A 15,174-nucleotide genomic window follows, 5' to 3' on the forward strand; every position below is an offset into this window, starting at 1 on the left:
ATAGCCCTTTATAGTACAAAGAGAAAATCGCTACTGTAAATATTACTTTCACTGTCCCACAGTAACAAAAATGAACCCCTTACAGTAGCGATTATTTGCTAGTTTTTTTTGAAAATGGTGCTATTTTGTTTTTTTTGGTTCAATACACTTCAATGGAGAAGCCGCAGAAAAACATTTTTGTGGCAATTTGTGTTTTTCTAATCTTCCCAACAACAAATTAACCAATAAAAAAAAAAAATGCAAATCGCAATTTTTTTTTTTTTTAAGGTTATTAACCGATTATTCGATTAATCGAAACAATAATCGGTCAACTAATCGATTAGGAAAATAATCATTAGTTGCAGCCCTAGAGTATATACTCCTGGATTGACAGAGATATTGTGACCACTTCTCTTTCAATTCAGATTTCAATTAACCACTTGCCGACCGCTTCACGCACTTATACGGTTGGCAGAATGGCTTGGCTGGGCAAAGCAACGTACTCGTACGTTGCTTTGAATTTCCCGCCTCGAGTGAGGCGAACGTGGGACACAGGCGGACTTCAAGTCCCACAGGTATGGTCGCAGAACAGGGGGTAAACCAGGCATTTCCCTGTTCTGCCTTGTGAAAGGACACTGATCTACTGCTCCCTGTCATCGGGAGCAGTGATCAATGTCGTGTCACTGGTAGCCCAGCCCCTAACAGTTGGAATCACTCCCTAGGACACACTTAACCCCTTCCTTGCCCCCTAGTGGTTAACCCCTTCCCTGCCAGTGTCATCTACACAGTAATCAATGCATTTTTATAGCACCGATCGCTGTTTAAATGACAATGGTCCTAAAATAGCGTCAAAAGCGTCCGCCATACTGTCACAGTCATGATAAAAATCGCAGATCGCTGCCATTACTAGTAAAATAATATTTTTTTATGAAAGTGCCATCAAACTATCCCCTATTTTGTAGATGCTATAACTTTTGCGCAAACCAATCAATATACACTTATTGAGATTTTTTTACCAAAAATATGTAAAAGAATACATATCAGCCTAAACTAAGATTTTTGATTATATATATATATATATATTGGTTTGCGCAAAATTTATAGCGTTTACAAAATAGGGGATAGTTTTATTGCATTTTTATAAAAAAAAAATTTTTTTTACTACTAATGGCGGCGATCAGCGATTTTTTTCGTGACTGCGACATTATGGCGGGCACTTCGGACAATTTTGACACATTTTTGGGACCATTGTCATTTTCACAGCAAAAAATGCATTTAAATTGCATTGTTTATTGTGCAAATGACAGCTGCAGTTTGGGAGTTAACCACAGGTGGCGCTGTAGGAGTTAGTGTACACCTAGTGTGTGTTTACAACTGTAGGGGGGTGTGGCTGTAGGAATGACGTCATCGATCGAGTCTCCCTATATAAGGGATCACTCGATCGATGCAGCGCCATAGTGAAGCACGGGGAAGCCGTGTTTACATACGGCTCTCCCCGTTCTTCAGCTCCGGGGAGCGATCGCGACGGAGCGGCTATAAACGAATAGCCGCGCCGTCATCCCGGATCGCTCCCCGAGGGAACCCGACCGCCGCATGTAGCGGGGGGGGGTGGTCCCGATCGGACGCCCGACCCGCGGAAAGGCAAGGACGTACATGTACGCCCATTTGCCCGTACGTGCCATTCTGTGGACGTACATATACATGCGGCGGTCGGAAGGGCTCAAATTTCCCTCATTAACCACTTCCCGACCGCCGCATGTAAATGTACGTCCACAGAATGGCACGTACAGGCAAATGGGCGTTCATGTACGTCCTTGCCTTCTAGCGGGTGGGGGGTCCGATCGGGGACCCCCCCCCCCCCGCTACATGCGGCGGTCGGATTCCCGCGGGGAGCGATCCGAGACGACCGTTCCCTGGAGCTGAAGAACGGGGAGAGCCTGTCACGGAACCATGAACCAGACGTACAACAAGAGATGAGTGAAAATAAGAAGGCTTTATTGAAAATCAAGCATAAGCAAAAGTCCAAACGGATGGTAGAATCAGAGTCTTGTGAAGCCGGAGGTCAGGAACCAGAAGGGTAGTCAGACGAAGCCAGGATCAGGAACCAGCAGGGAAGTCAGACGAAGCCAGGATCAGGAACCAGCAGGGAAGTCAGACGAAGCCAGGATCAGGAACCAGAAGCAGCAGCAGTCTTAGAAGCATGTGAACACAGGAGGACCAAGCAAGGAACTGAAGCCACAGAACTCCTATATAAATGAGCCAGGCATCCAGCTCCTCCCAGTGGGAAGGAGGAGCCGCAGGGTGGGAGGCTACAAGAGACCTGGAAACCAAGATGGCCGCCAGCACATGTCAAACGAAGGAGACAGGAGAGAGGTAAGACCATGACAGAGCCGTATGTAAACACGGCTTCCCCGTGCTTCACTATGGCGCTGCATCGATCGAGTGATCCCTTATATAGGGAGACTCGATCGATGACGTCAGTCCTACAGCCACACCCCCCTAAAGTTGTAAACACACACTAAGTGAACACTAAATCCTACAGCGCCCCCTGTGGTTAACTCCCAAACTGCAACTGTCATTTTCACAATAAACAATGCAATTTAAATGCATTTTTTGATGTGAAAATGACAATGGTCCCAAAAATGTGTCAAAATTGTCCGAAGTGTCCGTCATAATGCCGCAGTCACGAAAAAAACCGCTGATCGCCGCCATTAGTAGTAAAAAAAAAAAAATTAATAAAAATGCAATAAAACTATCCCCTATTTTGTAAACGCTATAAATTTTGCGCAAACCAATCGATAAATGCCTATTGCGATTTTTTTTACCAAAAATAGGTAGAAGAATACGTATCGGCCTAAACTGAGGGAAATTTTTTTTTTTATATATGTTTTTGGGGGATATTTATTATAGCAAAAAGTAAAAAATATTGAATTTTTTTCAAAATTGTCGCTCTATTTTTGTTTATAGCGCAAAAAATAAAAACCGCAGAGGTGATCAAATACCACCAAAAGAAAGCTCTATTTGTGGGGAAAAAAGGACGCCAATTTTGTTTGGGAGCAATGTCGCACGACCGCGCAATTGTCTGTTAAAGCGACGCAGTGCCGAATCGCAAAACCTGGCCTGGGCATTTAGCTGCCTAAAGGTCCGGGGCTTAAGTGGTTAAAATGAAAATCAATTTATAACTTTTTTGAAATGTTATTTTTTTGTGGATTTTTTTATTCCGTCTCTCAGTGTTTACATTTAGCGCCCAGAAGCGATTCAGTTCGCATGCGCCGCGCTTTATAAGTTTTTCATTCATTCATTCATTCAGTGTTAAAATAAACCCACCATTAAAATCATAGACTGATCATTTTTTTGTTAGTGGGCAAATGCACAAAATCAACAGGGGATCAAATACTTTTTTCCCGTCACTGTACATTACAGGGTTCTATTTACACTATTTTATAATTATTTAACCTGTAAATTTAAGAGAGATAGAAAAAAATAAAAAGAAGTACAAATCTGCAGTTTCTTCATCAGATATGTATTTATATTAGTTTGGTCAAGGAGTGCCGTTTCCATACAAAAGACACCTAAATAAATGAATATCCTCACCTGTTGGGCACGTGGATGTTTACAATGCAGGTATCTAGTAGTTCACCTTGTAAATCAGTACAAGAAGCCAGCAGCCAGCGCTGGTCATGGGACAGGCAATATCCCACAAATAGAACATTGTACTTCTGCGCAGCTTCACCAAATGTTTCTCCAAGTTCTGTCTGCTTGTCTTTAGTAGGGGCAAGCAGAAAAGGAGGCGAGTAAAGCTGTCCAGGAAAATGCTGCTGTAAAAGCAAACCATATATATTATTTATTTTAACAAAATTACCCCAATGTCACATACTACGAGATCTCACTCACTGGATATCAAAGTTTTATAAAAAAATAAAATTATTTACTATATATTTGTGTATATATATATATTCCTTTACAGAAATTCCACTCTTTACTCTTCTTTGCTGGGCTTTTAAACATTTTACTTTTTTTCCCTTTTACACTCCTGCACCATGATTATTAATATCTATGTAAAAAGTCTAAATATACTTAGCCATTCATGTCCAAATTACCTCAGAGGTTTTAAGTATTGCATTCAGAGCAGCAGCTGGACCAAACCCAGTTAGTGGTTTGATGGGAATTTGTGTGGCTACTGGCCGTTTGCACTGGCAGTATACAGAAAATGCTAAAGATTTTAAGTGCTGGATGTAGGAAACAGTTTCATCATGCACAGTCTGCAGTAGATAGCGACATGGGACCACCTGAAAAAAAAAAAAAAAAAAAAAAAAAAACATTAACACACACACACACAATATATATATATAGAGATAATATATATATATATATAGAGATAATAATATATATATATATATATATATATATATATAAAATATAATATATATATATATATATATATATATATATATATATATATATATAGATAGAGATAGAGATAGATAATTATCTATCTATATCTATATCTATATATATATATATATATATATATATATATATATATATCTATATATATCTATATCTATATCTATATATATATATATATATATATATATATATATATATATATATATATATATATATAGATAGATAGGATAGATATAAAAACACAGTTTATTTAGTAATAATTGTTTTTGGAACCTCCCTCTCTGTGCTTCATCCAAAGGTGGGCTATACTTGTAGAAACTCTGGGTGAAATGCATCAGAGAAGGAAGTCCCAGGAGGGAATACAGTTTTGTTGCCCAGAATAATAAATAATTTTGACTTGCTCATAAAATTCCATATCTTGGAGTACAGTACAGGACATGGGTTTGATATTAATAGACTGTGGATTATAGGTTGGTACATTAAGATGGTTGCACATTGGCAAAGCTTCTGAGGACACACTCCATACTCCATGGGCACTCCCCTATAACCCTATCTCACTCTGCGAGTCCTCAGTTTTATAGAAAAGCAATGCAGATTAACACAAAGACAGGGGTCCTGTACTGTACTCCAAGATATGGAATTTAAAATATCTAAATCGCACAGTACTGGACACAGGCTTGATATTCATAGACCCCCCCTTCGATGTCCACATGCAATTAAAAAAGGAGGGCAACAAGACACACAGTTCACCAGGTAGAACTTTAAAAGAAGGTATCCTCCGTTGCAGATAACTCAGGTGCAGGCAATGCACTTAGCAAAGCAGGAACAAAAATTGTCTCTGGACAGTCGCACTCTGAACAAATTGTAGCCTTTAAAAGAAGGACAGCACTACAAGTCACAGCAAAATAAAAACTTGACTGACACGTTTCGCACTGAAACTAGTGCTTAGTCATAGCTACGACTAAGCACTAACTTCAGTGCGAAACGCATCAGTAAGGTTTTTATTTTGCTGTGACTTGTAGTGCTGTCCTTTTAATAAAGGCTACAATTTTTTCAGAGTGCGACTGTCCAGAGACAATTTTTGTTCCTGCTTTTCAACAGAAGCTTGATGTCAGAATCTGAAACGGATCTGGTGAGCATGTATTCATGAAATGAAGTGCTTCCACCTTTTGGGTATAAGCTTGAGATTAGTTTTCTTATCCACCTAGTGATGATGGATCTTGAAGCAGGGTGTCCCTTGTGAGGACTTAAGGGTAGGATGTAAAGGGAGTCCATCTTCTTGATAGAGACTGTAGCTTTAAGTACGACTCTAATGGCTATGACTTTGAATAAAGGTCTTTACAGGAGAAAGCAAATCCAAAGGTTTTGAAAGAGAATAGAAAAGGCTGAAACATGTCCCTTAAAATTATTGTAAAGCTTTGCATTTTTTTCATTAAAATAAACGTCATACTTATTTGCTCTTTGCAATGGTTTTGCACAGAGTGGCCAAACCTCCTATTCTAGGGTTCCCTCCCGCGCTCTATGTCCCTCCTTCTTTCCAAGTGCCCCCATAGCCACTTGTGTGGGCTTGATCCCTAGTTGAGCTGTGTGCGTATATAAACACACACACGTGGCTCAGCTCAGCCCCTGCTCCCTCACTGAATTTGACTGACAATTGTCTGCTGCCTGTCAGTCACTAGGTGAAGGACGAGAGGAGAGAAAATTGCAGGAAAGCACAGCACTGGATCAATCCAGGAGTGAGGTAAGTGTATAGGAGGAGGAGGGGGGCACAGCAAGTCCAAAAACTTCTTACCTTAATGCAGGGAATTAAGGTAAAAAAAATATGAAGGACATGTATATTCACAAGGGGGACTATACCGCACTAAAGGTAAAAAGTACATGAAAAACTTGTTATGCTGGCCAAACACTATACGAAAATTCGGCCGAAATTCGGTCGTTCAGACAGTTCTTTCGTTTTTCGAACAGTTAATGGGCACAAAATCAAAAATCGTTGGGACGTTTTTGAGCCGAAAAAGGACACATTTGGAAATTTTCTGCGAACGAATGATAAACCTGAAGATTAATGTGTTTCCCGCACAATATTTCTGCACTAGGTATATGTAAACAAAAAAGGGACCAATTTTTTTTTATTTATGTCCACTGAACGATTTATCGGTCATTACATGATGGCACTATTGTTTGCGCTCACGACTGAACGTTCGTTTTTCGAAAGTTCGTTTGAACGATTTTTCGTAGAGTGTATGGCCAGCATTAGTGAAGACAAAGCTCTGACATCTGCAAACATGCGATACTCATGTAAAAGAATGTATAAAAAGAAAAAAAAGTTGCGCTGGTAATAAACAATCTAGTAAACTGCTAATTAGTGAAAAAAATGATCTATAACATAAATGATCAAATAAGTGTACTATATACTAAAATAATAAGTACATAAGTGAATATAAATATAGGGTAAATAAATTAATTATAATATATATAGAAAAAAAGTCCCAATAATAAAGATATAAGTCCACAAAAAATGGTGAATAAAATGCGATCAGATGTGAAGACAACGTTGAGAAGTAGATCCACCGCCACCAAGATAAGGGAAAGCCGCTCCTTGAGTAGTACACCAGAAGAAAAAATATATATGACACCCTTACCAGACAAGTTGGACCTCCTATATTAGCAAGGTCATATGGGCCTGCAGAAATAACCCTCTGCGGGGTATAAATAGGTCACAGATGTATGTGCCGCTCGGCTTTTATCGGCTTCCGTCCACTGTGTCCCTTAGAAAGGATCTCTCTCCCTCTTTTTATTCAGTGGCTGTTCCTACATGCTCAGTCTGCTGGCTGCTTTGATTTGATTCGACTCAGGTACAACTCTTCTATGCGGTTATGGTTTTGTTGCGAAGTCTCGGTCTCACTCTAGTGGTGTCTTCTGGTTTTTGCATCGGTTCTTTTCTCTTTTTTTTTTTGTGTCTTTTGACTTCGTGTTTTCTGCCTGTGACTTCTCCCTTCTACCGACTGTGTTTTAATTCTCCCGCAGTGATGAAGTTTGCAGACGAAAAAAGCAGTTTGCAGTATAAGCTGTGCAGGAGATACTAGGAGATACTACTGAGTAAGAGATACTACTGATGGCTCTGCACAGCTGATCCTGCAAACTGCTTTTTTAGTCCACAAACTTCATCACTGCGGGAGAATTAAAACACAGTGAATGTCCACGAAGACAACGGAAATCCCGGGGGTTTTGGGTAGAAGGGAGAAGTCACAGGCAGAAAACACCCAGTCAAAAGACACAAAAAAAAGGAGAAAAGAACCAATGTAAAAACCAGAACACACTAGTAGAGTGAGACAGAGACTTCGTAACAAAACCATAACCGCAAAGAAGAGTTGTACCCGAGTCTAATCAAATCAAAACAGCCAGCAGACTGAGCATGTAGGAACAGCCACTGAATAAAAAGAGGGAGAGAGATCCTTTCTAAGGGACACAGTGGACGGAAGCAAGGAAGCCGATAGGAGCAGAGCGGCACATACATCTGTGACCTATTTAGACCCCGCAGAGGGTTGTTTCTGCAGGCCCATATGACCTTGCTAATATAGGAGGTCCAACGTATCTGGTAAGGGTGTCCATATATATTTATTCTTATGGTGTACTCCTCAAGGAGCGGCTTTCCCTTATCATCTTGGTGGCGGTGGATCTACTTCTCAACGTGATCTTCACGTCTGATTGCATTTTATTCACCATTTTTTGTGGACCTATATCTTTATTGGGACTTTTTTTCTCATATATTTATTTATATATATATATATATATATATATATATATATATATATACACACACACACACACACACACATGTATGTATATGTATATATCTCCATCCTTTTTTCCGCTAATTATTAGTTCACGAGATTGTTTATTATTAGCGCAACCTTTTTTTCTTTTTATATGAAGGACATGAAAGTACACGAGACAACATACATACTTGCAGGACACAGGATGTGCGAAGCTGCTCTGGTAAGATCTCCAACATATCTGTAAAACATCGTATGAGACCAAGTAGCCAGAAATTCCCAGTGTTTGAATCTTCATCTACTGTATAGGTAAAAGGATCCACCATATATATTACAACAGTGGGGTATGAAGTTAAGACTCCAGTTGGCTCAGCCGCAGTTGGAATGCCAATCTTCTCCCTTTCTGCTGCACTAAAAACATAAATAAAAAGGAAATAAAATATATGTATACCTGCTCTTAAAATACACACATAGCAGGGTTTAAGGCATACATGAGTAAAATAAACCAACTTCATGAAATTATGATTCACAGGATATTGGGGGGGGGGGCAGACAGACAATGACACATTACTTTGGAAAGAAACATTACAGTTCCCTAGTGATTACATTTAATCTACTAACTTGATACACAAACAAAAAAGCAAACTGGAATTGCCTGTAGCCATGCCATGTACCAGGAGCCCCTAAAACATGTTCCTTTCAGAAATGACAACTTCAGCTTGATAAGCAGAACTCTGACGCACCCTGTCCACTCCTGTCTTGAGCATTAATCAGTGACTCAAGATCCCAGGTTATCCAGTTAGCAGGGACACAACCCAATGGCAGGCTAAAAGAAGCCAGGGCTGTCTGCAGCTGTAAGCATGTACCCGCATGTATAAAAAAATCCAGTGATTACCTGCAGAAAGGGAAAGATGTATGATCCTGGAAGTAGACAGACTGATTATATGTCCATAACTGAAAGTAACCACTGAATGTGCAAATACGGTACATTCCTAGAGACATGGAAAGCCCCAGCTCCTTTCAGACACTCAGTTGTAAAGGCAGAGCAGCCAGTGCTTATAGAAACACCTAGGATTCCAGCCACAGAGAGCCACAGGATACTTGTTGCATCATGCAAATTAAAGACATGTGAACAATCATGAGAACAGTAAAGCAGGAAAGAGCATTACAGAGTTCATCTTTCCTAGCTGAATGCAAAACATGCATGAGCAGCCTAGGTTTTTATGCTATCAGTTTAATATGAATTAGGATAAAAGCTTAATACAAAAACGATTGCTTAAAACATTTTAATTGCTCAACCAAATGCTTATAAAGAGCTTGAAGTAAATTTATAGTCAGGCTATGGACAAAAAAGTAGTTTGTATACGCTTAACAATAACAAATTTAAAGAAAAGCAAGCCCTCACTAACCTTGGTAGCTGCAGGCACTTTGGAGAAATATCTCCCAAAATTGACAAGGGAAGTACTGCAGTCAATAAAGTTATCTCTCTCATAAGATCAGCTCTGCCTTGCTCTTTCCTCCCAGAGAACCAGCTCTGTGTTTGCACACTTAGACCAGCCATACATTGATTGAAATTTGTACAGTTCAGCTAGAACAGGCTGAGATTCAATGTAGCGACTTGGGTACAACCAGCCTGTTGGATTTTGTACATTAGATTACTGCTGGCCATGGGCGTCCGCTCATAGGGTTAAGGGGGGGCGAGTGACCCCCCCCTGGAATCAGCAAGGGTCTGCCATGCTCGCATCTGTAGCTGTGCTGACTCTGTGTTTGTGTGAGTCGGCTCCACACGGAGCTTACAGAGCTCTTTACTGCCACCTCTGGCTGCTTCCTGTATGTGCACCCTCATGTTTGTTTGCTGCCTGTAATGTATTTTCAAAGGGACATGTGGAAACAGAACTTGGGAGAAGGAAGACCACCGTGACCTTACAAGTGGGGGCTGTGAGTACAAGTGGAGGGAGAAGGCTGTTTGTGTACAGGGGGGGGGCTGACATATATACAGATGAGGGGGGCAGCTGAGTGCATACAGGTATGATCAGTGAAGGGGGGTGCCAGATATAGGAAAGATCAGTGGCGGCTGGTGCTCAAAATTTTTGGGGGGGGCGCAAAGGGAAAAAAAAATGTGCAGTCTCACTGTGCCCAAACGCAGCCACTGTTACATGCCATCAAACGCAGCCACTGTTACATGCCATCAAACGCAGCCACTGTTACATGCCATCAAACGCAGCCACTGTGCCATCCATTGTCACCACTGTGCCATCCATTGTCACCACTGTGCCATGCCATTAAACACAGCCACTGTGCCATCCATTGTCACCACTGTGCCATCCATTGTCACCACTGTGCCATCCATTGTCACCACTGTGCCATGCCATTAAACGCAGCCACTGTGCCATACATTGTCACCACTGTGCCATGCCATTAAACGCAGCCACTGTGCCCTTTAATGGTCGCCGCTGTGCCAATTGTCCCCACTGTGCCCTGTAAATTGCTTTCTCCCCCGCCCGGCACTTACCTTTACTGGTTTTAGGCATCCACGTCCCACGATGTCTTCTTCTCCCGCCCTCGATGACTGACAGGCGTCTCAGCCAATCAGGTTACTGGTAGCCAGAACCGGCCAACCTGATTGGCTGAGACGCCTGTCATCTTATTCAAGGGGGCGTACAGTCTGTGCGCTCCGAGAATAAGCTTCCGGGACCCGAGGGCTGTATTGGGAAAGCCTATCAGAGCTGTTGGCTTTGATAGACATTTCCGTACAGCCAACCAGCTGGCGTTATTCAGATGGCCGGACATTGAGCGCCGACCATCTGAATAACAGCGGCGAAAATAACATAGATTCGTGCAATGCATGAATCTATGTTATTTGACTCAGTGGCGGTGAGAGCCAGAGGGGGCGGCGCTCCAGCGCCCTCTATGGACGAACCGCCACTGGGAAAGATCATATCACCTGTCCTGTTCTGTATACAGCTATATACACCCATCTTCCTCCCTGTATTCCTCCATCATCACTGACTGCAGATATACATCATCTGTCCTGTATATAGAGCTGTATATACCCACCTTCCTTCCTCTATATACCAATACCATCCACCCATTCAATATACACATACTGTACACCCTCTGTATTGTACATTTGATCAGCACAGTGAGGCTGCATATCATGGGCACATGTCTGCGCTTTATGGGATAATGACTAAGCCCCGCCCCTTCATGACATTGTCAAAGTAGCGGAGCATAGGTGACCGTAAAATGATGCCCCCCCTGGAAAAAGTTCAGCGGACGCCCATGCTGCTGGCAGCTATAGACGCTAGTAGTTATCATTGTGTCCTGCCAACAAGGAAGGCTCCCTGTGCCCCTCTGGTGGCAGAACACAATAGTGCTGCGGGAGGTATTCCCCCATCAACACTGACTGTGTTGGTGGGGAAATCAAGCAATTTTCTTTCCAGCAACCCGTAGTGGAAGGAAATAAAGTCAAATCATATATGGGCTGCTTTACACAGTAGTCATTGCTGTGTTGGTGGTTGGGAACAGTAGCAGTGGAGCCAACTGTTGCTCACAAGGGGGAGGGGGAGAGCCTCTGGGAGAATCCAGGATGGAAAAGGTTCTGGGGGTCCTAGTAGATCGCAGGCTTAGTAACAGCATGCAATGCAATTCTTTACTATTAGCGTGGTATGGATGTGGAACTCCTTTCCACAATTGGTGGTGTCAGCGGGGAGTGTCAATTAAAGACAAAACATCTTAGCAAGAGCAACATACAGGGATATGGGAAATGGTGCACGAACACACGCTTTTTTCTGGGAATGTTCCCCTGAAATACCCTACATTGTCTGTACCTACATAGCTTTTATTTAAAGCAGAAAAACCAAGTGGTTCCTGAATCTTGTCAAAAAAATAATAACAGTCCACCATGGAACACAACACTGCGGCTGTAAAAGCAGATAGTGTAACAGTTTTTAGCAGAACAGCTTGCTCTGACTTACTGATGCGTTGTAGGATTATGGGCCAAGTTCCTTAGTAAAACCATGAGTTTGAGTGCCCATGTGCAGAAAGGCAAAAATCAAATTACAAGACAAATTTTTGCTGAACATTGCAAAGGGGATCACAATCATGTACTGTGCATTTTGCTTTGCAAACATCATTCTTCTATCATAACAACCTATTGGGATTTAACTTTACAGGTGATATCATTAGATAAAGTCACAAGTTATGGCTGAACAATAAAAAAAAAAAACTATGGACAGAGATGGCAGTAGATATACTCACTTCTCAGGGGTTTCTAGCTGTGTGGAAGGCTGACTGGATTCTCCCTCACTGCTGGCTTGGCTTCCTGATGATCGCTCTCCAGAACTGGAGGTATTCTGGTTTGGACAGTTGCTGAATGCAGAAGCTGCTGTGCTATTTCCTACTGGCACTGAAGAGGAAGGTGCCTGCTGTGCAATTGGTGTTGTTTCTGTACCATTAGTAGTAGAATTGGCAGGTGGATTAGAAGGGCATGGAGGTGCAGCTGGGCTCTGTGTTGCTTGTGAACTAGGAGACTGTTTTTTAGGAGGTAATAGTAGACTACTGTCCAGTTGTAGTGAGGACAGATAAGGAGCTATAGGAATTATACATAAGTTAAAGTTAGTAAGCTGAATATTTTTAAATACAGTGTACATACTTATGATTCTGATTTTAATTATTGCTACTGTAATACCAGAACAGCTCACCTAAATGCTGCCGACAAGTTTGAGCATACATCCGCAACTGAGCGTGGTTATCTATTTCCTCCGAGGGTGCATCCTCAGTAGATGTTTCAGCTCCTGAACAACCAACCTTCATAATCCCATCACACAGCACCTTACAGATTGGCCTGTGCTGTCCCAGACGGCACATCTTTGAGAAAATAAAATAGATTTATTTTCATGCGCTAGCAAATATTATTAAGGTAGAACTTAAGCAGAGCTTCACATTTACAGGATGTCAAGCAAGGACCCTTACTAGCTGTGTTTGACTAAAAAGATCTGCACTTTTAGCTCCATGGGAAATACATGTATGCTTCTCTTTCCCTTAATATTTATACTATGAGTGTGAAGATTATCTCAAGACAGGCAACTTTGCTACTTCTTACCTCATATACTGCACTTAAGTCACTTAAGAAAGCTTTTACTCCATTTAGTAGAGCTGGATTTTCAGGACACAACACTAAGTAACCAACATCTCGTTGTCCACCATAGGGTTCTAGAAGCAGACGCTCCCAGAAAGGAAGAGAGAATGGGGCAATGGTCAGGAAGTCTTTGTCATAACCGACCAAAAGGTTGGGTACTGGCAGTGGCTCTGGAGATTCTTCAGATCCTATAAAACACAGAAAATGACAATGAGGGAAAAAATAACATTTAAAGCGGTTTTATAGTCCAAAAAAATGTATTTTTATTTTTTTGCCACATGTAAGGTAAAAAGCATAATGAGCTAGTATGCACCACATACTAGATCACTATGAAATACTTACCTTAGAACGAGGCGTCGCTATCTCTGCTGGTCCACGCCGAGGGAGATGACATTTTCCCTTGGCGTGTCTTCCGGGTATCGCGGCTCCAGCGATGTGAGTGGCTGGACCTGCGATGCCATCACGACGCGGGCATGGGAGACTTCTTTCGAGCAAGGCACGGCGTCTGCCGGGCCTTCAGCCGAGAATCCCCTGTGCGCATGCGTTGCTGCAGTCAGCGGCTCATTGCGAGGGGAATATCTCCTAAACCGTAAAGGTTTAGGAGATATTTTTTTACCTACAGTTAAGCCTTATTATAGGCTTACCTGTAGGTAAAAGTAAAAGAAAAAAAAAAAAGACTATACAACCGCTTTAAACGAACACAAACGGAGCAACAAAATTTAAAGTGGATTTTGCATGGTCTCAAAAGTTGAGGGAAGTTCAACAATGAACCCTGATCACCAGCTCCAAAGTCAAAAACAAAATCCCTGAAGTAGCCTAAAGCCGGGTACAAGCGTGGCGAAAGTGTCGGGAGACATTTGGTGGTTTAAAAAAAAAAAAAAAATCACTGTCCAACATTCGGCCCGTGTGTATGCCAGTCTGTCCGACAGAAGCCTGCTTCTGTCGGACGTGCATGGTGGAAAACCATCAGCCGTCAGACTCCTGATCAGCGCTCTCAGCAAATGGCAGAGAGCTCTGATGGGAGTGTTCTGGCGGGAGGGCCACCCCCCTGTAAGAACACAATAGGTCAGCGGGGGAAGATCGCTATGCTAACTTTGCATAGTTAGTATAGAGGTTCTGTCCGGAGCTGACAGTTTTTCTGCTGGGTTGAACAGAAAAAAAACTAATAGGCCCAGATTCACGTAGGAGAGCGCATCTTTGTGCGGGCGTAACGTATCCTATTTACGCTACGCCTCCGCAACTTTGACAGGCAAGTGCAGTATTCACAAAGAAAAGTTGCGGCGGCGTAGCGTAAATAGGCCGGCGTAAGCCCTCCTAATTCAAATGTGGAAGATGTGGGCGTGTGTTATGTACATTTAATGTCCCAGTGAGAATGCTCCAAATTAACCCGCAAAAAGCCAATGCTTTCGATGTGAACGTAAATGACGCCCAGCCCTATTCGCAAACGACGTAAAAACGTGAAAAATTCGACGCAGTTCCGACGTCCATACCCAACATTGGTACGCCTCATCGAGCAGGGGTAACTTTACGCCGGAAAAAGCCTTACGTAAACGGCGTACCTGTACTGCGACGGCCGGGCGTACGTTCATGAATCGGCGTATCTAGCTGATTTACATATCTCTAGGCGTAAATCAGCGTACACGCCCCTAGCGGCCAGCGTAAATATGCAGTTAAGATACGACGGCGTAGGAGACTTACGCTGGTCGTATCTTATACAAATTCTGGCGTATCTGATTCTTTGAATCAGGCGCCAAGATACGACGCCTCAGACTCAGAGATACAACGGTGTATCTGGAGATACGCCGTCGTATCTCCTACGTGAATCTGGGCCATAGTGTGTACTAGGCTTTAGTCGAGAAAGAATAGTTGAAT

General features: G+C 42.2%; 1 protein-coding gene across 1 annotated transcript in view; it reads right to left on the bottom strand.

The window, feature by feature from the left end:
• The window catches only part of MED13L (mediator complex subunit 13L), a 191,541-nt gene that overhangs the window by 20,880 nt on the left and 155,487 nt on the right, over positions 1 to 15,174 (bottom strand). The window contains exons 19-24 of the mRNA XM_040351918.1: positions 13,267 to 13,490; positions 12,866 to 13,031; positions 12,423 to 12,753; positions 8,354 to 8,573; positions 4,080 to 4,268; positions 3,574 to 3,797 (exon numbers count right to left, since the gene is read on the bottom strand). Of these exons, the coding sequence (XP_040207852.1) occupies positions 3,574 to 3,797; positions 4,080 to 4,268; positions 8,354 to 8,573; positions 12,423 to 12,753; positions 12,866 to 13,031; positions 13,267 to 13,490 (1,354 nt within the window). The remainder of the gene's footprint in view (positions 1 to 3,573; positions 3,798 to 4,079; positions 4,269 to 8,353; positions 8,574 to 12,422; positions 12,754 to 12,865; positions 13,032 to 13,266; positions 13,491 to 15,174) is intronic.

This window comes from Rana temporaria, chromosome 1 (assembly GCF_905171775.1).
Source record: "Rana temporaria chromosome 1, aRanTem1.1, whole genome shotgun sequence".
NCBI classification, from domain to species: Eukaryota; Metazoa; Chordata; class Amphibia; order Anura; family Ranidae; genus Rana; species Rana temporaria.